At 52.3% G+C, this 25,746-nt stretch overlaps 8 protein-coding genes across 8 annotated transcripts; 4 read left to right on the forward strand and 4 right to left on the reverse strand.

Annotated features, from left to right (window-relative positions):
• Positions 1-1,274: 1,274 nt before the first annotated feature.
• Positions 1,275-2,051, forward strand: J4E79_011771 (uncharacterized protein; the record flags this gene model as incomplete). The annotated part of the gene is made up of 2 exons (XM_049360599.1): positions 1,275-1,301; positions 1,356-2,051. 2 exons carry the CDS (start codon positions 1,275-1,277, stop codon positions 2,049-2,051), a joined length of 723 nt encoding a protein of 240 aa, XP_049204941.1.
• A 171-nt stretch (positions 2,052-2,222) lies between these two features.
• On the reverse strand, positions 2,223-3,205 carry J4E79_011772 (uncharacterized protein; the record flags this gene model as incomplete). The annotated part of the gene is made up of 2 exons (XM_049360600.1): positions 2,223-3,046; positions 3,097-3,205. The coding sequence occupies 2 exons, from the start codon at positions 3,203-3,205 to the stop codon at positions 2,223-2,225; spliced, it is 933 nt and encodes a 310-aa protein (XP_049204942.1).
• Positions 3,206-6,775: 3,570 nt separating this feature from the next.
• Positions 6,776-7,592, reverse strand: J4E79_011773 (uncharacterized protein; the record flags this gene model as incomplete). Its single annotated transcript, XM_049360601.1, has 2 exons — positions 6,776-7,155; positions 7,208-7,592. The coding sequence occupies 2 exons, from the start codon at positions 7,590-7,592 to the stop codon at positions 6,776-6,778; spliced, it is 765 nt and encodes a 254-aa protein (XP_049204943.1).
• A 539-nt stretch (positions 7,593-8,131) lies between these two features.
• On the forward strand, positions 8,132-9,865 carry J4E79_011774 (uncharacterized protein; the record flags this gene model as incomplete). The annotated part of the gene is made up of 1 exon (XM_049360602.1): positions 8,132-9,865. The coding sequence occupies one exon, from the start codon at positions 8,132-8,134 to the stop codon at positions 9,863-9,865; it is 1,734 nt and encodes a 577-aa protein (XP_049204944.1).
• A 420-nt stretch (positions 9,866-10,285) lies between these two features.
• On the reverse strand, positions 10,286-11,928 carry J4E79_011775 (uncharacterized protein; the record flags this gene model as incomplete). Its single annotated transcript, XM_049360603.1, has 4 exons — positions 10,286-11,353; positions 11,401-11,559; positions 11,611-11,812; positions 11,870-11,928. 4 exons carry the CDS (start codon positions 11,926-11,928, stop codon positions 10,286-10,288), a joined length of 1,488 nt encoding a protein of 495 aa, XP_049204945.1.
• A 593-nt stretch (positions 11,929-12,521) lies between these two features.
• J4E79_011776 (uncharacterized protein) lies at positions 12,522-17,958 on the forward strand (the record flags this gene model as incomplete). The annotated part of the gene is made up of 3 exons (XM_049360604.1): positions 12,522-15,539; positions 15,589-15,858; positions 15,907-17,958. 3 exons carry the CDS (start codon positions 12,522-12,524, stop codon positions 17,956-17,958), a joined length of 5,340 nt encoding a protein of 1,779 aa, XP_049204946.1.
• A 422-nt stretch (positions 17,959-18,380) lies between these two features.
• On the reverse strand, positions 18,381-20,063 carry J4E79_011777 (uncharacterized protein; the record flags this gene model as incomplete). Its single annotated transcript, XM_049360605.1, has 1 exon — positions 18,381-20,063. The coding sequence occupies one exon, from the start codon at positions 20,061-20,063 to the stop codon at positions 18,381-18,383; it is 1,683 nt and encodes a 560-aa protein (XP_049204947.1).
• Positions 20,064-20,563: 500 nt separating this feature from the next.
• Positions 20,564-24,149, forward strand: J4E79_011778 (uncharacterized protein; the record flags this gene model as incomplete). The annotated part of the gene is made up of 4 exons (XM_049360606.1): positions 20,564-20,781; positions 20,834-22,818; positions 22,865-23,383; positions 23,432-24,149. Coding segments are annotated over 4 exons (3,440 nt in total), but the record flags the coding sequence as incomplete, so codon positions are not given.
• Between the last annotated feature and the right edge of the window lie 1,597 nt (positions 24,150-25,746).

Here is a 25,746-nt window from a genome sequence, read left to right on the forward strand (position 1 = left end):
GACGTTACGGACGACACCCGGGGTAGTAGCGTTGTACCCGCAAGCGCTAAGCCTAACAAAGCAGCGAACCCCGACCCACATGTCCTCCTCCCATTGGATAAACACAACACCTACATCATTGCTGGGCGCTGTCTCAGCTGCCACCCTCCGCGTTGCGTCAACGCATCCCTAGCTATTTCCATCCTATACCAGATTTCATGGTAGTGCCCCACCCTAGGCTATTCAATTCGGGAGCAAAACCCCGAAGCCAATCGATACCTTCCGGTTGCGGTAACATATCGCGTTCGCTCACGGACGCGTACCTCTGCCATGAAGGTCAGGAAAAAGAATCTCTGTGATACTTGCCGCAAACGAAAACTTCAGGTATGTTGGCATGGTTCCTTGGTGTCGGGGTGTATGTGCTGATCTTATCTGCTATTAAACAGTGCGATGGCAAGCGTCCAGCATGCACTCAATGTGTTTTCAGTAAGCGAACATGCGAAGGGTACCCGGACGCCTTATTTGTACCCTTCGACGCGACCAAAACGGCAGTAAAGCCAAGGGCGCGTCCGAAATCGGCTCCGCGGACAAAGCTGCCTCTTCCAGTGGATGCGCAATGTCCTGCCGATGCCGAATCGGGTTGTACTCAGGCTAAAGACGAGTCGACTAGACTTCCCCAGCAGGCCACCTTCACGTCCAGCGACTTACCACCTTCGCATGGTTCATTTCCTCCAGATCCTTCCATCGTCCGAGAGAAAGTATCGTTGATCTTGCGCAATTTCATCCCCGTCCAAGAGCTACCATGTAATGCGACACATGCATCTGAACAATGCTCATGGTTTTGTGGCTCTTGGGCCAAGGCCCTGCCAGAACTGACTGCCGATATGACTGGACCGTATTCTCAGTGTTTATACTCGGCCGTGAGCGCTTTGGCACTTGCTATCACCGCGTATCGAGAGCGTAGAGATTGTCTCAACGCAGTAGTCGCGCAATACGAGGATAGCCTCCGTCTTTTGGGAGAAAGTCTTTCAGCTGTGGGAGACACTTACAGGAGCGAGCTTGTAGCCGCAGTAATGTGTTTGGCACTGACGGAGGTAACTTCGCCTTTTTCCCCGACGATTCTCTACTGTTCATGTGGCAGTCTTCTAAAGAACCTTTCTCGGACGGAGGCTAATAACACATGATAGGTGCTGTCGCCAACCCAAGAGTCAAGTTGGCTGATACATGTGGAAGGCGTTAGTAAGATGTTTCAACTCATGCCACCACAACTTTTCGCGTCGGGCATTGAGCATACTATGCTCATGGGCTTCAGACCGCTTTTAGTAAGAATAAAACCACACGAGGAAATCTCATGATCTGACATGTCTACGTCCTAGGTACTCAAAGCCTTCATACTTCGGAAATCGACATTCTTCGCCGATGGATCCTGGCTCACACTGCCCTTCCAACATCACAAAGGTGCCCCACTACAGAGTCTCTTAGGTGTCGCAGCACACATTCCAGGTCTCCTGGAGAAAATAGACGTCGTCCTGCCTACTTCCCCCGATGCCGCTGCCATTGGCACAGCCGGTGCAGCCAACCAACTAATCACAGAGCTCATGGGAAGCATATCCCAACTCAAAAACTGGCACAGCGTCTTCCTAGAGAACACCCTAGAACCAATTTCCTGTCGGCAGAGCGTAGAGCGCGATCTCGGCGGCACCTACGAATCGCTATGGTACCCGAGCCTCGGCATCGCAAACGTATTCGTCTACTTCTGGGCTTTCCAGCTTCTCTGCCTCAAGGAGATCCAGGGCCTGTTGAATCGATTTCCGGGACTGAAACATATAGTGCATGATGATGTGGCATACAGCTCCGAAGCGTTGCGGGAGGAGTGCCTTGAGCTCAGCACTTGCATATACAAGAGCATGGAGTATCTGCTGCAGGAAGACTTTATGCTGTATGGTATCTCATCAGCTGGGTTCCCGTTGAGCATGGCTTGTGAGGCGCTCCAGGCGGATGCGGATGGGCGAGCGATTATGGCGACGCTGGATCAGTCGATTATTACTCGGGCGAGGCTGAGAAACCTATGAGTCTGCGTATTTGAGACTACTTATGAGGGAGTCAGAACCAACCAAAATGAATGAAAACTCTCGGTCCTGGTACAATAGTGTATTGTATTGGTAGAAACAAAAATTAAGGTTACATTACAAGCATACATCATCATGAACATCGTCATCCCTCTCCTCCCAACCATCAAACCCTCAGTTATTACATTGCGCCCCGTCCGTCATGTTGATCTCAGTATAAACCAAATGATCCTGGTTGATAAAGCCCGTAGCAGTTCCCTTGTTGCAATCCGGCGCTTCCTGACCAAAGCAGCGGTACGTTGTCCCAGCACTCTGAGTACCTAGAATGGGTGCAGTGTCTTGCTCATAGATCTCTGTGCGCGTGTGCACGAAACCCATGGGGGTGAGCGGTAACCCGGGTACGCCGTCGATTCGGTGCGTGATACGGATGAGAGTGCCGAGTTGGGTGTCGCTTGCGCCAGACAGCTTGTCAGTGTAGTCGGCGTACTGTTGGTTGCCGACGCGCAGCGAGCCCATGGTGTATGCGATCTTGATTGGTACGCCGTTGGCTTTGAGGTCGGTGTACGCGATACTTGCCAAACCACCTCCTAGGCTGTGACCGGTGATGATGGTGGAGTAGGACGGCTGTTCAGCACGTAGTTCGGCGAGGGCCTGGATGACACCAGCCTGAACAGATCGCCAGCCTTTCAGAACACCGCCGTGAACCTGGCAACCCGTGCAGCCTGGTGCCGAATCAAAGGGCATGAAGAAGAAGTTGAAGTCTGTTCCGAAATCTTGTAGTGAAGATGACCCAGCGAAGGAGACGATGAATTCCTTGGCGGCGTCATCTTGGAAGACGGCGACTTGGGTGTCGTTTACGATGTCGGAGACGACTTTCCGGACTAGTTTTGATCCGAAGGGAGGGCTTTTGCAGGTTCCGAAGCCGTAGACGAAGGTGGCGAGGGAGGCGACGGCGTATCTGGTGTATCGTTGTAGGACTGGGTAGAACTCGGGCTGAACTGATGGGAGTAAGCAAGCGATCATGGCGCATACAACCCGTATATCATACTGAGTTCTTTGGGTTTTGTCTGCCTATTGACGACTCCCCTAACATCTGGTGGGGCAGCCTGGACAAAGGGTGCGGCGAGAGCGGCAACGGCAAAGGTGGAAAGCTTCATGATGATCGAATGGTACAATACTCACCAACAACTCTCTCATCAAGGCGACAACGCATTATATACATACACAGCCCTGTCAATGACTCCACTCCCCTCCCTGAACGCTTCCGCCATCCCAAGGCACCTAGCACAACTCCCAAAACCAGCCATTCTGAGTCGTTCAAGCACCGCGCCGTGCAGATCGCAAGCTACCAGCTGTCAGGTACGCCGCACGACTCCGCCTCACAAGCTCCAACCCCGAACATGCCATCCTCCTAAAAGGTTGCAGGTGGAGTCTGGTGGCGCAAACTAATCGCCGTGAGAGGCTCGGACCTGCGCCTGGATAGTTCAGGGCACGTAGCGCCTGACCGATCGCCATGTTCGCACTTTGTTTTGCCGCTACGCCGCCGTGTTAGTGTATCGAAAACCACAATATACACTTCCGGGCAGCTTCGCATTCGCTTTCACGCACGTGTAATCCGGAGTAAGTCGCTATGTGGTAAACGGGAACGGCCGGCTGCGCGTGGTGTTGTGGAGTTGGTATGTTTGTATGGGGGATCGCTACAGGCTTGTTGGTGATCGACCCCGCACTGGTTTTCTCCGCTGTCTGCCGTCGCGTCGACTTGCCGTTGGGGCCTAGGTAACTTTCGCTTCATGTAGCTGCGCATGCAGTATCGCACGGTTATACATGCGGTGAAGTTGAATGTTCCGACTGTATCAGTCCAGTAACCCGTGGACACGTGCGTGGCGAAGGGCGTCTACCACGCTCAAGCCGGACGCGACGGCGAGTTCTCGAGTCACCTCAACGGCGTGAAGCTAGAGGTTGAACAGGACGTTGTTCCGGAAGTCTAGAGCTATAGAGCAGATAATACCCAGCGCCCGGATACGTAGGATGTAATCATTCTCGACGTCGGACTAGCATGTGGAGGATTACAAATGTAATCGGAGGGTTCTCCTCCGTCTGGCAAGCAGCGTCGTTCATGGAATTTGGAAAAATAGCTAGATACCTCGGCCTTTACGATGTTGAACGATGGGAAATACCGCAATGGCTGATTCGTTCTCTGACTCAGGTTTTGCATGTTGCCATGCCATCGTCTGTCCCCGCGCAACTCATAGGCAACCAGTAACTTCCGCGAAGATCTCATCGCATGTGCCTACACCACGACACTCTTCTCTATCCTGGCAACAATGACCTCACACATATCGCATTCCCATCATCTACACACTACTCAACGGTTCGGAGGAAACTCTAGCGACCATCACTACCGCATCACCCGCATAAGGTTGGATAACAAGGTTTGCGGGCTGTGGAAGCGGGTATTCAGCGTTTCAGCAGCTCACGGCTGGGTTACGCACGTCATTTACGTTGCGAGAGCAGGCAACTAGATTATATTGTCGGCAGAAGGAACTTTGCATTACGGTACACGATCTACCAGGTGTCTGTTGGGTTTCAATGACTAGCTACCTGTAGCTGCGCTGCTTTCTCCGCCAATACCGGTCTTACTCCAAGAAAGGATCATGATACAACTGATGTAGAGGCGTGAAATCATAGTCCTCAGTGTCGAGTTCTCCCTGGACGAGACTTTTGGCATAAGATTTCCAAGCGTATTTCGGTTGACCCCCCAACTCAGTGCCAATGCGGTAAGCCTCCTCTTCGAACTCCTTCAGACTGCCTACAGGGCAAGACAGCCGCACTGTAGAATCGCCAGACAAAATCAGCCGTACGGAAGTAACAAGGCGCCATTCATGGCGTTTCTCGAAACTGAGATAGTAGGCCTCCGGGAAAGCCGATCTGAGAGAGGGAGGGTTGTCAGTCTGGTGATATTGACGTTTATATGCAAGAGAAAGCGCCGCAAGCGATCTGATGGCATTCCATACGCGCTGTGCGGTCTTGACATTTGCTTCGAGATGGAGGGCATAAGCAAATGGGGGCATTCCAGCGTGTCGTAAATCCATCGCCTCGATGATCCAGTCAATGATCTTGAACGCAGCGCGCAATAGCGAGCATGTCGGCCTTTCTTGTAGCGAAGGTATTCGAGAAGCATTGATCCATCCAAGCATCGCGTGAGAATTCAGGAAGCTTCCGTGATGCGTCAGTATAGAACGTCAGATTGCAGACTTGGGGTTTGACTCACATGGCACTCCACATGTCAACACGATGAACAACGCGTAACCGCGGAAGATCCTTCAAGTAAGGAATGAGACCGTGCGCATGGCATCGTGGTAACGAAGAACATTTGCGATCTTCGCGTATGTCTAGATGACGTAACCGGGACCGCTGAAGGTGTGACAGCGTGCCGAGAAAGTGAATGCTCTGCGAGGCGGCCGACTCATAATATCGGAGCTCTTTCCCACCATCGAGATTTACTGCTCCGTGACTTCCGTTTGAAAGAAACGCCAAGAGGTCGCTCGCCTCTTTGATCTGCACAGCTGTAGGCGTTACCCAAGGTGGCCATTGTGTGGAGGAGAATGTTGAAGATGCGATCTCAAATGCGCTCCTACGCACATGGTCCGTAAAATAGATCCAACTCCTGATGTAGTAGGGCCACCTGATAAGATTCCATGATCTGAGCCATTGGGGAAGACCGAAATGAGAACATATATACTCAAGTGCGTCTCGTAGAGCTAGGCGGTCCGCGTAACTCACTACGTGTATAGTTCCTACTGCGGTGTCTGGAAGATCACAGTGCCGTTGCTTCATTTGTACCCACAATTGGAGTTGAGCACGAATACCACTCTGAGGATACTGTTTGGAGATGTATTCAGTCAGTTCCTCGGCACCTGCGAAGAATAGTCAGTTGGTGACTAGTCCGTTCATGTGTTTGCATATGTGTATGAAGATCGACCTACCATATGCATCGATTGCTATGCGAAAAGCACCAATCTTCTGCTGACCCAGTCGACGTAAGACACCGTTGTAATGGCTAACTGTAGACTGCAACGACGATCCAATCACACCCTCTACTCCTGTAATAACTGCGATATGCGTTTTGAATTTGATGGTGTTTTTACTAAAAGTGAATTCTGTTGCCTCCGCCGCGACTTGCTTGCAAGTATACAGGAGTGCGACGTCGATAGCTGTGCCGTCAAGGTAGCGTAGTGTGTTGGTATCTGGATGATGATGGTAGCCGTCGTCGCCGATGAAGTAGTGAGTATAGATCTCGTCGCGAAGTTCCCGAGGCATGCGAAGAAGATGGCAGGTCTGAGGCTGCGAAGCTGCCATGGTGTAGAGCTGGTAGTCGGACGGATGGCGAAATCTAAATAAAGGGAAAAGAGATCAGTACATATGAAGAAGGTCTTCAAGCGCGTTCCACGGTTGGGAACAAACTCTCTGCCAGCTGTCCTTAGGCAGCAGCATTGCCAAAGTGTGGTACTGAATTTTGCAACCTATGTTTTCGCGGCGCTGAAACCATGGATGGCCGAAGAACAAAGTTTCAAACATGGGTGCCTGAATCGGTGCGCCTTTCGGATGCGTGATGTGTATTCCTTGTGCGCAAGATGCACCTACGCTTGGTATAATGCTGGTTCGACCAATCATGGTGGTACAACGCCAATACATGTAGTATACATCCACCAAACCACGGCCCACGCTCACTTGCCGCCCACTCTCTTGTTCTTGAGCTTGATAGTCTCTCCGTTGACGAAAATACCCTTGCCCTTGTACGGCTCTGGTACCCTCCAACTCCTGATCTTGGCTGCGAACTGCATGACCACCTCCTTCTCCGGTCCCTCCAACAGTAAACGTGTCGGCTGCGGTGTGCTCGCGGTGACGCCCTTTGGTATGGCCAGTTCGACTGGATGTGTGTATCCGACCTTCAAGTTGACGAACTTCTGGCCGGGGAATTCGGACTTTACGGTAGTCGCGCTGTCTTCGACCGAGGCACGGTAACCGACACCGTTGAAGCGTAGAATCGCACTGTGTCCTTCGCTGACACCGAGGATGTGGTTCTGGAGGTATGCGCGGGTGGTGCCTGGGTCTGTGTCAGCGAATTGCGCGGCCCATGGTAATTGCAGCGCTCTTACCCCACATTGCCTTTTGTTTCGCATCTTTCCCGTCTTCGATTGTCAACGTCGGCCCGCCCAATGCCGGGTCCTGGTTGATATTGACGTATGGCGGGATAGCCATTGAAAGCTCGCCCAATGGTCCCTTGATGTGTACTGTAGACATGGCCTGCACTCTCGCACTTCTCGCCTTAGCGGAAGGCGCGACCACCTGGAACGTGACTCCCTGGGGTATGGAGAGCGGTAAAGACCCGATCTTGGATTGACATGATGCCGTCGAGGTAAAGGTCCTGGTCGGCGCGGGCCTGGAAAATACGGGCAGCAGGAAAGTCGGTATTGAGTCGCTGCTCTGGCTCGAGGCCTTTGCGAAGCTTTGGGCGCACCGCCGTCGTGCTGGGGCGAACATGTTGATTTGATGCCGGCAATGATTATCGCGAGAGTTTTCGGAATCTCCAACTCGCTGCTAGCTCATCCAGTCTCGTGATAGCGCGTCATCGACGTCCCTGATTGGTTGGGCGGTCGCACCTTCCCACGAACACCCCTCAACACCACAACACCACAACACTCCAGCCGTCATCACTCCCTGGGGAACCTGCTGTATAATGCAGCGTCAAATTTCGACGCTTATACTTCGACTGACCGTCCTCTCACCCAGGCATGTGCCTCTTGATCGTCAACTAACAGCGCGTGCTCTTACCCCAGGTTTGGCCTCACCTTCCTGTCGCGGCAGGCGTCATGCTTCAGGCTCTTCAACGTTGCGTCTTCTCCGCTCTCTTACCATATCGTGAACTCACATGGTCACTACTAATAGAAATCTTACCATCCTTGACCTCTCGCCTTCTTCTCTTGTTCTACTGTCTTCTACTTCCTGGCTCCTGCTTTATCTCGCCAGCTTTCCGTGCCGTGCTTTCGATAACCCTGACTGCTCACCAGCGAACCGCCCATATGGAATTCCAACATGGACTCATCAAGGCGAAGCTGATCATCATGTGGCTTTCCCTCCTGCCTGCAGTGTTCTCTCATTACCACTCCCCGCCGGCACATGCAGCTCCAACCGTCAACGTGGATTCTTTGTTCCAATACACGACATCCAGGAACCACAAAGTGATCACACAAGCAGTCGACTTCGTCGTTTCCATGCAGACAGCACCGACTTGCACTCGCATGGCTGCTTCCCATTTGATGAACGAGTGCAAACTCTTGGAACATGCACCAGACTTCGCCAAATCTCGCCCGGAAGCGTATCTGGACAACGTTAAAACTGAGTACGCCGCTAAACTAGCTGTATGCGAACTGCTCAGCGCTCAGCCGGTGAACCCAACACCACCGGCAAACTGCGACATCCTCGTCCCGGCATCCAGGCATTGCGGCAAAGGCGGTAGCTGGTGGCACGCCCGGCCAGAAGCTCCCAGCGACAAGCAATGCTACCCTGACTTCAAAGAGTATCAATACACCCAATGCCTCAAGAGTCTGCAATCGACCCCTCAGTACTGGACATCATTCAGCAACGCCCGCCAAAACGCAGTGGTCATGTGCCAGGCCAGCAGAGATGTCATCGAGCGAGAAAATCACCTCGAGATATTCAAGAACCTGACTCAGGTGCTGGGTGATGTGACAACGAACATGCAAAAGACGACTGAGGAATATGAGTCGTTGATCCGCGAGCAGAGGCAGTATTCCGAGGAAGCTCGCGATTCTCATCAGCGGCTCAAAGAAGACATCCAGACGGTTCAGGAGAAGGCCGTCACCACGGTTGGCGCTCTAGACGACAAGTTTCGTACTTTCATGGAGGTGTCAATTTCGGATCTCATCACAGCTCTAGCCGAGAGTCAGAGCAACGAGATTGACCAGATACATGCGAAGATGCAGGACTTCTCGCAGGAGTTGATACTGGAAAGCTCACAGCTTGCGAAGCAGTTCACTGGCGAACTCCAACAATATCACGACCTGGCCAGAACCAGTATACAATCCAACCACGAGGCGCAAGTCGACAGCTACACTGTTCTAGCAGGCTACATGGGCGTCACACATAATACCATCAATCGAACGAACGATATCGCAGATCGCTCTCTTGCTACAGTCGACAGTATTGCGCAACGTCTGGACATCTTCGAGACCCAGACTGAACACATTGCCGAAGGTTTTGCTTTCCTAAATGCGATACCAGCACTTGTCACACTACTCGTCCGCAGCTTCATAGCCATGGTCGGTACATTGTTCATCTTCACTGTCCTGTACAAACTCAACACCAGACTTGCAGCCTACACTGCCGGCGCTTGCAGTTCAGCTTTCCTCTTGCACACATGCGGCATTTTTGACTGGATTGGCGATCTTCCCTCCCGCATAGCCAAAGTTCACAACCAACCTCTTGCGATTGTCGCTGGAATGTCATCTTGGCAGAAAGGTGCAGGCATCGTGCTTCTCCTCTGGCTCGCCGCATACCCGGTATGCCGCATCAACGCCTACCTCGGAAGTCTCATTGCTGCGACCCTGAAGCGGTTTCTCAGTCCATTCTGGATCAGCGAGTATAGCAACGAGAACGGCACGGGTTTCTTGCCCAGCATCGAGATCCCCGCTGCATATCCTCGTCGTGCCGATAACCGATATCACCAGGATGGTGTTGGCTATCGCAACTATCCGGACTACTCGAAGTCGGCCTCACCACCTTGTGACATCTAGCAACCAGTGCGTGCGGCAAATTATCCGGGGTTCTCAACGTCAACGTCAACATATCATCACCACATTTACGACACATATCTCTAAACGACTTCTCAGAAAGCGTTACTTGTACCAAGAATCATCTTCCATCGGTCGATATATATTCAGCTCGCGATATACCCTTGACATTTCTTACCGTTTCATGACAGCATTTCCACGGCGTTGGAGCGATATCTCATATCTTACTTGGTGATCTCAGCATATTATATCAGCAAAAAGGCGGAGTGGAGGAAACTGGGTAACTTGGCGCATGTATGGTAGAGACCTTATAGTTATCTTTCCATATCATCAATCCATAGTATAGTCCCTCCCTAGACCAATGAAAGATCTATGCATGCGATGTGGTCTGCTTCATTGACCACGTGCCGCACAACCCAACCCTCAATCCGACTCATCATCCGGCAACTCCTGAATCCTCCCCGACCGATACGCCTCCTCAACCGGATTCTGCACATCCATCACACCCGTCGCTTTCAACCTCTCAAACAGCACAAACAACCTCTCAGCCTCCCTCTCCTTCTCCTCCTGGCTCATAGGCTCCATCTCCACATGCTCCTCCCTATCCAACCTCTGCCCCGTAATCGGGTTCACAGGTATACCCTCTGCGTCACCCGCCGCCGTAGTATTCGCCTTGACCAAATCCTCAGGCATACTTATATTATTCGACATGAGGAAACCCGACGCGTAGCCATAGCCTACGTTATAAACGAATGTCGCTGGGTCTTTATGCGAGAGCTCGAAGAGCATCGAGGAGATTGAGCCGCGCAGCGCGGGCGTCAGGGCGGAGGTGGAGAGATTGAGTAACCGGGAAGATAAGGTGTTTGATTTCCCGAGCGGCTTATCGCGTTCTTCGGTTGTGGGGAGCAGCATTTCCTCCATCGTTTTTTTCACGTCTTCAGGTGCGAATTCGTAGATACGGCGGATGAGCGTTAGAACGGGGGCGACGGCGTCGTCGAGTTCCTTGGGTGGGTAGGCGATCAGCGCGCGGGACAGGATGCAGATTAAGTGTCTTGCATTTGTTCTCGGTTCGAAAGACGGGAAAACGGCTTTTTTGCCTTCTTCGCATTCTAGGTCGAGGTGCAGGAGCACGTTGACTAACTCGCGCGCTGGGACTGTTAGTGGTGGTTCGGTGACGCCGCGCCGGACGAGGATCTTGAAGACGGCAGGTATGGAGGGGGTGAAGTGGGGGCTGAGGTCGGTGTGGAAGTGGATTATGTTGAAGACGAGCTTGAGGGTTTCGGCGAGCGCCATGAGTTCCATGGGTTGGTTGTGGCCTTTTGCACCTGAGGGGGCGGACTTGGAGTAGCGCTGCGCATGGCGCGTTATGGCCGCGTTGATGCTGGAGGCTAGGGAGTTGGAGCGGACGAGTTGCGCGTAGTCGAGGGTTGTGTCGTAGGTTGTGAGGAAGAGAATGCGGGAGGCGAGGAACTCGTTGTCGATGCTGTCGCTCTGGGAGGTGTTAGCACAGAGGTGTGTATACTTGAACGTCTGCGTACCTTCAGCTTCTCTGCTGCGTCTGGGCCATGGCCTAGATCGACGAGTATCTGGCGCGTCTTGGGTTGGAGGAGAAGGGCGTTGGCTATACACCGAAGAGCCTCTTGCGAGGCGACAGTGGTCTCTCCGTCAAATGCATGGCGTCCTAGTATCCGAAGGCCCTGTAACGGTCACTATGCCGTCCCCATCGCTCCTAGCAAGGTGCAGCGTACATCTTCCGTGAATATGGGATCGGAGTTCTCGACTGATCGGCCGTAGACTTTAAGCTGTTCGAGTAGCTGTTGCTTTTCTGTCCACCCAGTCAGCGCGAGGTATTGCTGTTTAAGGTAGGAGACATGCGCTGAGTAGACAGCTTCTTCGCGTCCAGATCGGCTTTCAACTCGGAAAGGATTCTGGTGACGTCGTCGAGCTTTGCTGTCATGCCGTTAGTAACGAGTCACGTGGAAGGTAGTCCTGCGCAGTAGTACTGACCTGTCCCCGTTCTTTGCGACAACATGGCGGTTGCGTTGCAGGACACCATCAGAGCGCATCACGTCACTCGGGGTTGGAAGCTCGCGCTCGGAAAGCCCCACTACATATTGTGGGACCTGCATCACTGTCGCATTCAAGGGTCCGCATCAACAAGCAACGAACCACAACAGGTGCCATAAAGCAAGTAGCCATAGTCTGTTCACGAGTGCATTGATCGTTTATCGTATTTAGAGCAGATGTTATTCCATCTGGTGTGATGCCTTTACATATGGTTGCAGCATCATGTCATAGAAGCAACATTCAAACACGATATACGTGGATTCTTTGCTTCGTTCTCATCATACCAGAGAACATGACAATATGCGCTGAAGGACTTCTGCACATCAGACTGGCACAACATAACATGTTTCGGACGCAGGGGGCGGGCGCTGGCTCGAGTGCCCGTCGTCCAGTGAATGGCGGTTAAGGTTAGCACTTTACGCGCACGAGGAGCGTCGCGCTAGACGCGTCGCCAACACCAACCTTTGACTTGTAGACCGGGGTAGTCGATCACCTCCACACGCTCGACACATTCACTCACGCATACCAGAGCGATGCCAGCGTCTTCTTGTGCTTTTATTCTCTTTTCTTGTTAGCGGTTCCCAGCATAGCCATGGTGTCGTCCAAATTCGAATCCCTCTCCGTGCGCCCTCCGACTCCACCCAAAGACCAAGAAGACACAGCCGCCGACGAGACGGTGCAATTCCTCCAAGACCCCTTTGGCGAGAAGCCAATCCCGCCCAGGCTTCGAGCAGCGAAGAGAGTGCCCAACACGCCAGAGCAATCGCCGTCGTCCGACATCGACATCCCCTCGAGTTCTGCAAGCGCACGGAAGAGAGTCAACTTCGAGCTGCAGCTATGCGACATACCCACCAACAAGGCAGTCGCGCAGTCCTGGACACCTACGCGTAGCTCACCGCTGAAGCCCCTCCCCCAGAACCGCCTCACCAAGCCGCTCAAGTCGATCCTGAAGCCCTCCGACGGCACGCAGACACCGCCCGCAGAAGACGCTGCCAATCCGCTCAACTACAAGTCATTCGCCGAGATGCTCGACGCGATAGTGAAGCTGCTCGCTTCTTCCGAGCGCGGAACTCGGTTAGATGCATACGGTTCTTTGCAGAGGACAATGCAGGCATACGACAAGATACCCGACCCCCAGGCGCTGAAGCAGAAGATGTCTCTGTTGACCCAGTTTATACGGCGCGACATAACGGCCCCAGGCTTGGGTGGGACAGGGCTGGACTCACAGCTCATCGGACAGGCGATGAAGCTGCTCATGGCTCTGTTCCGCATCACCGACCTGATATCCGCCATGGACGAAGACTTCTGCTCCTTCATCATAGACCGCATCATCCGCGTAGCTTCCGATAGCTCCATGCCCAAGACCACCGTTAACACACACCTGGCTGTCCTGATGCAGCAAAGTTTCCGGCCGAAGACCATGACTGCGACACGCGTCGAGAAGGTGCTCGAGGCACTAGACACCATCCACGAGCGAACATCGGGCCACGCGGTACAGGCATACAGGGTCCGGATATACAGGAAGCTGCTTCAGCAACGCCCGGACGTTATGATCAGGCATACCGAACGATGGTTCACACATACTCTCAAAGCTCTGGTGTCGGTCCAGAAGGATATCAGCCAAAGCGCATTGGACACTGCAGTAACGGCTGCAAAGACCATTGGCCATGACCGACATGTCGCCAAATCCGTCTTGTCTGTCCTGAACCGGGTGAAGAGCGACGGAGGCACCATTGCTAGCGTTTTCGCAGGTGAACTGGATCGTATGCTCGGTGGTGATTACGCCGTCTTGGTCCCACAGATCGTGGCTGCTGTCACAGGTCTACTCAAAGACTCGCTCGATGCGTTCGCAGGCTTGAAGGAATGGCTCGTCCTCATTAACAAGTGCCTGTCATCGGACAACGACCAAGTCCGATTATACTCCAATGTCGCCGTTGCCTTCCTGGCATACTCCGTTAACTTTACCAACTTACCCGAGGAAAAGAAGGTCAAAGCCTGGTCGGGGATGTTCGTTAAAATCTCAGTACATGCACTGCAACGGAAGACCCCAGTAAAGAAAGCCGAGCGCGATGCTGTTTCATCCGCATACTTCACAATGCTGTATTATGCGTTTCGACCAGCAGCCTCTTTTGAACAGTTTGACGGACATTGGACTGACTTCATAGCTGGCCTCTGGAGTCCAATAATCGCAAAGTCTGCTCCGCAGCACGCCATACCATGCCGAATTGTGTCTGCTCTCTTGGATGGCTCTCGGAAACCTTGGAACGAGAATCGGGCGCTAGATCTCAGGCCGAATTTCATGATCCAGCGAGGGGAGCTACCTCTGGTCGATCCCAAGTGGGTACGGAAGTCGATTGCTCTTGTACTAGAGTTTGTGGAGAATATTCTAGAGGCTGCACTCAAGACCGAAAGCAAAGAGCACGAAGACGAACCGTTTCAGACGATGTGGACAGCAGTCATCAACTCTTTGGTGGAAGCAAGCAGCAAGGAGATCATGGCGTCCACAGAAACCAAAGATGCCATGGCACATATCATCAACCTGCTGCGTCGGATCTGGGACAGCCACACGGACAACATTGCGGTAGAACAGAAGAGGGAGGATCTTTGGGCAACCAAGTTCTGCTTCCTGATAGAGACTGTTGTGCAGAAGATGGGCGCTTTTCAGTTCGCAGACAAATGTCTCACACGCAACGCCGACAACGAGATCGAAGTCGCATCGACACCATCACATCGATCACGGCACCAAGGTACCCGATCGTCCCCACTCCTCTTCCTGCTGGACCTTCTCGTCACACAATCAGAAGGAAAGCTAGCTGATCCTGTTCGACTCCGCGCAATGGACGTGATCATCGAACCCTGTTTTGCTGCCCAAAATACTCGGTTGAGCAAGTTGGAGCTTCTTCGAGACTGTGCCGCGACGGTGGATGGCTCGCTGAAGGGTGCAGTGGCATCAGAGTTCTGGACGCGGATTGTGACATTGCTCGATACCATGTTGCAAGATCAAACAGCCCCTTCGGGCGACCGCAGCGCTCGCTCATTGGGCAAAGAGTACGAAATTGTGGTGGAAATCCTCAGTCTGGGTTCTGCCTACTTGCTAGACAAGCCCGTCGGGCATCAGATTTTGTCGACTTTGGTCGGTACCGTCCGACGGGAAGCGGGAGAAGGTGCACTTGCACTCGCTGTGATCGAGAAGGTCTCTGAGCAAGTCCTGAAGCGGACACCCGACGAGGACAAAGCTTCCTGTCTGGCATACGCTAGCATTCTTCTCCGCAACCTACCAAAGCAGATGAGCCGCAAAGTGATGGATCAAGGTCGGCAGAATCTCTGGCCTTCGAACACAGCTGCAAGGTCCCATGATATCGACCCTTATGTCCATCTTTACGGAGCCGTCACTTCCGTTGGGTCAGCCGCTTACAGGAATCTTGACAAAGACGATGTAGAGCCTACTAAAGGCTTTCTTTCTGCGCTGAGCACCTCGGTCCAACACTGCTCGACGTCTCATCTCGCTGGGTATCTACGCAAGATACAAGATGCGATCCAGGTTTGGGTGGAAGATCCGGAGAAGAAAATGCAGAGCAAGGAAGAGCCACTGAAGAGCTTGCATCGTGAGGTATGTTCACCGTCAGCCGAAAGCTTGAGCAATCACTAACCATTTCCAGGTCATCAACATGTGGGAGGAAGTCAACAAAGCTGTAGAGCGGTTACCGCGCAAGGATAGCCAAACCCTGCTTCACCTACAAGCGTTGATCACCGCTGGCTTCCTAAGCAGACGCCGAAGCATCGTCAACATCTCTATTGCGACCTGGAATGCCACCTTTGGGAAAGAGGATAGCTTGCGATACCCTACTCGACTTGAGCAGGCCCTGCGCCAATTACGGAACAGTGTCGAGCTTTCTCTTCCCTCACTGGAAGTCCGGGAAGACGATGCTGTAAGTGCATATATCAGTACCTCCAAAACGTCACTAACGTCAAAACAGGAGAACAAGCTCTCGTTCTACGACTCCGACACGAGTGTGGACGAGGTCAAACGTGCATTCAAGAGCCCGCGAGTAAAAGCCTCGCCCTTCAAGATCTCTAAAGCGTCGCGAAGATCCAAGTCTCGATCTCCTGCAGTACCCACCTCAGCCACCAGGAGAGTACCCTCGCGACAAACGCAGAAGATTCGTCTCCGCCACGACGACTCTCAGATCAAATTCGAACCTATCGTCTCCTCACCATCGAACCCGTTCCAGCAAGAATCACAGGTATTGACCGATCGCCAGAAAGAGATGATCGATCGTCAAAGGCTCAGCACTGGTATATTCGCAAAGATGGGCGCTGTCTCACCACAGCCAGAGGATGTGCCGTCGCCGATGGAGATCCACTCAGATGCGTTGACTGCAGATGATCTGCCAGATACCGCCTCTCGGGCAACTCCGCTCAAGGCTCTCGCAGCCATGGGTCCTATGGACGGCTATCTTGGATCGTCGCCGACACCACATTCCCGCAAGAATACTCGTCATATTGTGAGCGAAGACACAGACATTGCAACGCCGACAGCCGTGCGGAGCATACAGTTTGCGAACGATGATCTGAACTCTTCGCCCCCTCAGTTCAGCAAGGACGACAGGTCTAACAACAAGCAAAGCGAGCCTGATGTTCTCGTAGGATCCAGCTTTGAGTACCGTCAACCAGAAAGCTCGGTCTCGGTTTCCTTTGATGAAGGAACCACAATCGATGAGGAAGCACTGCTTGACGCTGTTGCACTTCACGATAACACACAAATGGACGCTGAACTTCCTTCAGACACTGTCATGTCAGATGTCCCAAGCTCCACCATAGACTTGCAACTCACAGCCCAAATCGACGCCGACATGCAAGTACATGATACTCCTGCAGAAGCGACAGAGTCCGCACAATCGGATTCGAATGCCGAATACGTCGATGCCGCATCACATCCACAGTCATCAATGTTGGAGGACCAAACCGGTAGCGACACCGAAGTAGACGAGTCACAAACGCCGACTCGCGGCCCTGCCCGCCGATCTCCACGCAAGAGCTCCCAAGCCAATACAAGCAGTACGAGTCGAGTGGGCGACTCTTTCGACAACAGTTCCGCAAAAGGAACACCGTACTCCCTGCGTAGTTCCTCCCGCCATTCCATGGGAAGCCCCTCCCGACCTCCAAGCGGAAAGAAACCCAGACGCACACCCGCGAAGAACAAGAAGAACAGCAAGAAACAGACACAAGAAAGTCCCGCGCCTACCCCAGCTGCCGTTCCTGCCCCGGTATCAGAATCAGAGCCCGAACCATCCCACCCCTCCGACACCGACATCCTCGACAACATCACCGTCGCCGCCCCAGTCCCACCTTCCAACCCGCGAGGCAAGAAACGTAAATCTACACACACTACCACCACCACCTCCACCAACACCAACACCAACACGACCGAACCCCCCATCGTGGTCCCCGCATCAACTACTCGGAAGCAAAATCTCCGCCGCTCCCAATCCCTTCTCTCTCACGTCGAAAACACGCAGGATATCTCTGTGGATGAAACGGAAACGCCAGCGCCTAAACGAGCGAGACAGAGTGCGGATCAGGATGTCAGTGAGGCGAAGAGAACGACGCCGACGCCGGGGAGTAGTGGGAGTAAGAGGTTGAGTCATGTGCAGGTTAGTCCGAGGCCGAGGTCCTCTGGGGAGGGGAAGGTGGAGGTGGTGGAGGGGTGTGAGGGTGTGGTGGACTTGCAAGATGAGCACAACGTCGGGCCCGAGCCTTCTCACTCCCAGTCCCACTCACAACCCCAACCCCACTCCCACCTACCATCCACAAACACAGAAACACCAACCCCCTCCTTCGCCGAACGCGTCATCCTCACCCCCCGCAGCATCATCAACCAGCTCAAGAGCCTCAAGGAATATCTTTTCCGCACTCCGAGTCTGGTTCTAGGGCGTGAGGAGGAGAGGGAGATTGATGATGCGTTGTTTGATATTAGGAGGCAGGTGCATGCTGCGGGGTTGAGGGGGGAGGAAGGTGAGGGGAGGTGATGGGGTAGAGGAGGAGGAGGGGGAGGGGGTTACTGGGAAAATATTGGGATGTGTTTTGATGGTCTGGATGTGGGATGTGGGATGTAGGATGTTGGGATATAGGCAAATGTAGGATAATGTCATGGATATGAAGTCGATGTATAAGTGTCAAACATCCGTAGCATATGCAACAACGTCCCATCACGATAGAAGCACGATACATCTGTACACCTCGGTCTTTTTTGAGATGTAATTCATATTCCAGGCTATACCACAGAAGAATCCCGAAGTCTTTCGCGACATTCTAGTTCATGCCTTTTGTCTGCACGCAGAACGCCCACCAATGCTCATAAAAGTTTCGTTAAAAAGACACACGTAAAAGAAAGAAAAGAACCCAAAAGCAACGCAATCCACCCTGAACCAAACATCCCGGTGAGGAAGAACTACTGCAGAAGGGGATCGCGGAAGTGCTTCTGCGAATTCTGCGCCTTCTCAACATTAGCCTGGTAGCGACTGCGAGCAGCCTGCTCCTTCCTCCTATCGCGCTTCTCGACAGCCTGAATCTCCTTCTTCTTGGCGTCGGTGACACCGACCATACCCCGCCCGCCGTTGGCGCGAGACAGGAGCTGGCGGTCCTTGTCGTGGCCACGACCGCGGACTTGGAGTTGGCTGCCCTCCTCGCCTTCCTCGCCGTCCATGGTGACGTCGCCGTCCTGGTCCTCTTCGTCTTCGTCGCCGGCGGTGATGGCACCGGGTATGCGGGCGCGTTGGGCTTCCTCCATGCGCTCGGCGACGCCGGGGTAGTTGCGCAGGTTTTGGCGGTAGTACTTGTTTAGTGAGCGGTGACCAGCGGTGCGGCCTGAGGGGAGGTGGAGCTCGTATTCATCGTGGTAGACGGCTTGGGGGGTGTGGTGTGCGTGGGAGTGGAAGCCGTCGGCGGCGCGGTGTGGGCGGGGATCGGCGTGGTTGTGGTGCTTCGACTTGTTGAGTGACTTGTGGCGGTGGCTGCGGTCGATGGGTACGGCTGTGATCTCATCGGTCGGTACGCTCGAGACGGTGCTGTCGGTCTCCCAGCCTGCGTCCTCTTCGGCGTTGCTCGACATGGCTGCGTCATCCTCTGTGGTGGTCTTCGTCTCGCGCCTGGCACCGAGCTTGATTCCGCCTCCTGTTGTAGATGACGAATCGTCTGAATCTTCAGCCTCCTCTGCCATCTCGTCGAAGTCGGCAGCGTCGGGGTAAGAGCTCCGGAAGTCGTAGAACTCGCCAATCTCGACCAACTCAATATCCGAGTCGAAGGCAATCATGCAGTGGCCGCGGTCGCGCATGTGCGTTTGAATGCCAGAGGCGGTGTGAAGAGTCTTGTGGCATTTGAGGCACTCGTGGTAGGCGTGGACCTTCTCGTGGAGATGCTTGATAAGCTCCTCGGGTTGAGCGAGGAATTCCTTCTCGGGTATGAACATGCCGTGGTATCGTCCCATGTGGGTGATGTTGAGCTGGAAGTTGGGCGACTTGTAGTTGCAGAATAGGCAGTCGAGGAGGGGATCGGTGGCAGGCTTGGTCGATGCGGCAACGGAGCTCTTGTCGTCTTCGGCGGCGGCGGAATCGTTCTCAGCTGCGTCCTCGCCTTCGAGGCTGGCATTTTGTAGACCTTCGGCGACATCTGCGACATCCTTGTCCCCGTTGACGGTGGTGGCTTCCGACTCAGCCATGGACTCTCCCAGCGAAAAGGCAGAGCTGACCATGGAGCCCGTCACCGAGGCGGCGTCGTCTAGTTGTGCGCCTCTGCCCGACTTGGCCATGTTGATGCGATGCTTGGAGCTGTTGAGGTGGTTATTGTAGGCATTTTCGCTGAAGTATGTCTTCTGGCATGGGGTGCACAGTTTCTCAAACGACGCCTTGGCGGCAGTGGCGGCAGCGGTGGCCTTGTTCGCAAGGACCTTCTCGGTGAAGATCTCCGAGGATAGCGGTGGGAGCGAGGCCACGCGACGCTTGAGGTTGTAGCGATGCCAGTCGGTCTGCATGTGCGCCCGCTGCAACTCGCTCGAGCGGAAGGCGACCTGGCATGTGTTGCAAGTGAAGGGATGCGTAGACTGGATGTTAGCCTGGGAAGGAACTTGCGACGCCATCTTTGCGAGTGTAGTTGGGCTTGACGGTGTGGTTGCACTCGGAGGGAGGAGTAGAAATATAGGCGATAGGTGGGGTTGAGTGTGGGATGTGGTAGCGCCGACGATTTCACGACTTTATGACTGGCCGAGGGGCAAAAGTCGACTAGGCCGAGCAGGGCGTGATTACAAAGTTGAGAAGGCGCGGAGTCGGATTCTGCGTCTTATCAGCAGTCCTGCGCACGGCGAAGATGGTGAATTGCGCAAAAGGCCGACTTGGGGCGAATATTGAAGCGCACAGGCATGACATCAATCGGCAGGCGTTGTGCCAAGCCACTGGCACCTGCCATCCCTGCAGCGGATTAGAGCCGCAGGGCAAGAGCACCCCTCGGCCACTACCTCAGCCCTATCGCCTTCTATAGCATACCTCGAGTGGCTATGTGATACCATGACACTCGCACATACAATACCAGACTGCATCCTTAGCCGCCACTCTCTCTTGCAACAACATCGCCATCGATGATATGAGCATGTCAGACGGGACTGAGCACCCTCCCGATGCTCCGTACAACGCTACCAACCAGACCCCATCGGCTTCTGCAGCGGCTGGACCATCGACACGGCCATCACGTGCCTCGAACCGCTCGCGTAGGAAAGATGTGATAGACGTACAAGACACCAAACGCGTCCTGGAATGCTCACAGACAGAAAGACAGCGCCGCTTCCAACATCTTGTCCGACAGTGCGCCCATCACTCCCTCTCATTTTCGGAGCGAATGCTAACTGTTGACTAGCTACCTATCCCAGATCCTACACGGCTGTAAGAGTGCCTACTGCGATACCCCCACGTGCCTCTCGTCCGGCAAGCGCATCGCGTCCAGACCACACCGTCCGCCTACATTGCTCACGGCCACGGCCCTAGCCCATTACCTTGCCGGTCAAGACAACCCGAACCGCGGCCTATGCCCCCACGAGCTCAAGGTCGCGCCTGAGTCATTCGAGATTACAAATAGTCTTGCCCAACATGTTAGCAACGGCTCCGCCGAGGATTACGTTGTTTACCCTTCGGTATGGCAACTAGCACAACAGCGCAGGCAACGTCATGCGGGAAATAGTGGTCAACAAGAGCTGGATGGCGACCTGATCAATGCTCTCAAGCAACGGCAGCAAGCTAGAAAAGATCCAAAGGCTCTTAGTCAGAACTTGTACGACAGCTTGACTATGATATACTCTTATACCACGCAAATACCCACACCTGCTTCTGTCCTTGCTTCACTTCGCAAATCCGAGCATACTCCTGCACATGACGCTCGTTCTACTCAAGCCTCCGCTATACCGCCTTCCCGACAAAACGGGCATGATGCGGATTCAAATACCGGGCCAACGTTTGGTACAAACGGCTCGAACGCATTGAATGAGGACTCGCGTATCGTTCGTCAGCATTCACAACCATCAGCCGCCATTCGTGACAGTTCACAGCCAGACAACGCTGGCGCCGAGGTCCTGGCTAACGGGCACCATGTCCACAGGATACCCTACCATCCCTCGAACGGCACGACTCAAAGACATCCTCCTTCAGCAGCACATCCTACTGCCGTGGATGGTGCATCAGATCTAGCGATGCTATCAATCTCGAAAACAGGAAAGAAAAGCTTCACTATCGGTGGGACATACCCGGCTGCTGCGCCCCGCGCGAAGCCATCATCCGCAGCAACCGAACTACCTAAGAACACCTTGGTTGAGGAACATTCATCATCCGGTGTACCCGTCATCCCAACATTGAATTCCAATATCCTCGATGAGCTCAAAGACGACGTCCATCGCTACGGCAAGAGCAATTCTACAGACTTCAATTACGTTGTGGACTTTGATCGTCGGCGACGTACGCGACGTACAAAACCTTTCGTCAACCGATCTCTATTCTATACTCTGAGCGACCCAGCAAAGCTACTTGCATCATTCCATGATACCAACCAAGACTTCAAAGACTCACCCTTACCTCATCTCGACTCATCACGCTTAGCCAACTCTTTCAGAGATTGGAATCATCGCAACGGCGCGCTCATCTTCGATAGCCTATGGCTCGCGCTGGATGCTTTATTCGTCTCTCCACCCGAACTCGACGTTCAGAAGAGTCCCCGTCTGAGGCCATCAAGAAAGGGCGCTTCCAATAACGTTTATTCCGACCAGTCCTCCAGTGGTCATCAAGGTGCCTCGCGCTATCTCGACACCCATGAAGCCGCTCATATTGTCATGATATGCATACACGCACTCACATCACTGGTACCGCTGGGATGGCCACACACATGGGCACAAATACGGAAGCTTCGATCTTGGGGTGTCATGGTGCCCACTGCTACTCCCAATACCGACGCCTTTGCGCATCCGTACATGGACATCATCGACGAGTTGGAATACGAACCGGCAATGCGTCTTGCCGATCGTTTACTTCGGGCTATCGGAGCGCGGACTTGTTTCGAGCATATACTCGCCAGTTTAGACGTCGCAGAAACGAATCGGGATGAGTCAGAACAAGTTACGCCTTCTGACGGGCTCGTGAACACGATTATACAACATCTGGAGGTGGTAGAGCGCGTCGGTATGGCGACAAAGATGAAGCTGAACTCGAGCCATGATCGCGATGGAGATCCAGGGTGGACTGTGACAGCTACTTTTATGGAGTGGCTGAGGACTATCATCGTCAAGAAATGGGACAGCAAGGCTGAAATCAACAAGTGGAGCAGCGTTGGCACAGCCGTGATGGTCCTCGACAAACTTCGTAAGCATACAGGATGTTTTTACTACAACTAAGCTAACATTCACAGATTCGAAGCGGCAAGCTCTACACTTACATTCCAACATGTTTGAGATGCCGATACTCGATGAGCGCATTGACACAGTGAACGAGCCTATCAACTACCTCACCTGGGAGCATCACCCCAATACTCTACACGTTTTCGAGTACCCATGCCTCTTCTCCGCACAGCATCTCGTAGCCTACTTCCGCACCATCAACTTCACCGAGATGATGAAGCAGTACGACCATACTATGCGCACCCACCAAATGCAAAAGTCGCTCGAGATGTTCCTCAAAGAACCGTATTGGTGGATCATTAAGAGGAAAATGAAGACCACCCTAAGTGAATACCTAGTGCTGGATGTCAGTCGCGAAGAGCCTTTGAAAGACACGCTCGATCAGCTTTGGGGTCTGGACAAGAGGATGTTGCTTAAACCGCTCAAGGTCAAGATGGGTCACAACGAAGGAGAAGTCGGTGCAGATCACGGCGGCGTGACGTACGAATTCTTCCGTGTCGTTCTTAGTGAAGCTTTCAGGCCGGAGAATGGTAAGCTACATTGTACTACTGCAAAACCTCCTCGACTAACTTTGCTAGGTATGTTCACGATCGATCCACAGACGCACATGACATGGTTTCAACCAGGCAGCTTCGAACCACCTTGGAAGTTCCAGATGCTCGGTATACTATTCAGTCTTGCTGTCTACAACGGCATTACCCTACCCGTCACCTTTCCCCTCGCCTTCTACGAGTACCTCCAAACCACCGGCAACCCACGCGTCGAAGGTCCAGCCGACTACGACCCCATCGACTACATCAGCGACGGCTGGCCCAGCCTAGCAGAAAGTTTCCGCACCCTCCTATCCTGGAGCGACGGCGACGTCTCAGACGTCTTCATGCGCGAGTACGTATTCAGCTACGAAGCCTTCGGCCAGCCGATCGACCAAAACCTAGGCGACAACTTCCCTGCCCTCGCTGAATCGAACTCCCCAATCGAAGAACCCGGTCTAGTCACCAACGAGAACCGTCTACAGTATGTGAAGGACTACGTCCGCGCCCTGACATACAGTTCCGTCGCCCCAAACCTCATCCCTTTCTTGCACGGCTTCCTCACCTGCATCCAGCCCAAGAGCCTCCAGCTCTTCACCCCATCGACACTGCGCCACCTCATCGAGGGTACACAGCACATCTCCATCCCGGACTTGAAACGCTGCGCGAAATACGAAGACGGCTACACGTCCACACACTCCAACATCCGCGCTTTCTGGGACGTAGTCGAGGGGTACGGTCAAGAAGAGTTGCGCCTTCTTCTTGAGTTTGTGACGGCGTCTGATCGTGTCCCTGTTACGGGCTATGAGAGTATTACGTTTTATGTTGTTAGGATCATGGGAAGCCTGGGGAGCTTGCCGAGTAGTAGCACGTGTTTTAGGAAGCTGTATCTGCCGGATTATAGGGATAGGCGGGTTTTGGAGGGGAAGTTGGGGCTGGCGATTAGGAATTCGAAGGGTTTTGGGAATGTGTAGAGAAGATGACACACGTATTCGGCCAGACGCAGAGGAGGGAAGCGCAGCTACAGCGTAGCTAGTCGCAAAAATGCAAGGCATGATCGCTTGTAATGCAGATCGTGTACTGTAACTGGAGCATGTTATGTTACATATGTCTTTATCCACGGCTAAAGCTTCGTCTTCTGCGGTCGGATTTGGAGTAAAAAAAGGGCAAAAAAAGGGCAAAAAAGAGCACACCTACCTAACTACTAATCCGCTAGTACACTGCTTGTATATAGCTAAGCGGAAAACTAAAGGTAACATTATAAGTATTATGTATATAAGTTATGCTATAAGCGTAGAAGAAAGGTATATTAAAATAGTTAGTTTTGTAGGTTATATTAATTATAACAACGTTAGAATTTCTCTAAATAAGCTTAAAGGCAAGATGTTACAGCTTACTACCTAAGTCTACGTCTAAGCCTAAATTAAAGTTGTCTAATAAATAGATATAGTAGTGTAATAATATCTATATTAGCTATTATAGTAGTTAAATTACTTAACGCGCGCTTATAAACTTAACTTATAATAATAATAATAGTATAATAGTAAAGGCGTTATTAATAACTAGGCTATTCTAGTACTTTTATTATCTAATAAGCTTATTATCTCTATCTATACTTCTACCTATATTTTTACTTATATCTTTATCTTCTATTATTATAGTAGATAGATATATAGAGTATATACTATTATCTACATCTAAATAAAACTCTATACTAAGGCCTTTAATATTTTATATAGTCTACTAAGTAGCTAGAGCTATAGAACGCTTACTATAGCTATATAGCTTAACGTCTAAACTACTTCTATTTATAGCTAGTAGCTAGTATAAGGTTAAGATATATAGCTTATATATAGATAGTAGTAATAAAACGCATTCTTATTCTAGATACTAATAGGCGTGCGCTGCTAATAAAGAAGCTTTTTCTAACGCTGTTATATATATATAAGTAGATTTACTAGGTATTAGTGTTAGTATTGTATTCTGCGCTAAGTTAGAAGCTTTTCTGCGTAGAAGCTAGTATAATATAGATACCTAAGAATATAGAAAGAAGAAATTTAAGTATATAGATATAGAGGCTAGATATTAGCGTAGCGCTATAATTATTAGTTAGCTATAGCTAGCTCTAGAGATACGCGCTAATTATAGCGTACTTTATAGTAAATCTACGTAGACCTACGCTACTACTATAGACTAACTTATAGTATTTACTACTATAGCGTAATCTCTTGTACGCTTACTTTACTAAGTATTATAATTATCTAATATATTATCTAGAAGTTTCTTTATAGGTATCTTAGTAGTAGCTATTATATAGTAGGTATAAGAAAGACTTAGAGTATAGTATTACCTTCTAAGGTTTA

The sequence above is a fragment of the Alternaria viburni genome (genome assembly GCF_023758015.1).
Source record: "Alternaria viburni strain BMP 2772 chromosome Unknown scaffold_49, whole genome shotgun sequence".
Classification (NCBI taxonomy): domain Eukaryota; kingdom Fungi; phylum Ascomycota; class Dothideomycetes; order Pleosporales; family Pleosporaceae; genus Alternaria; species Alternaria viburni.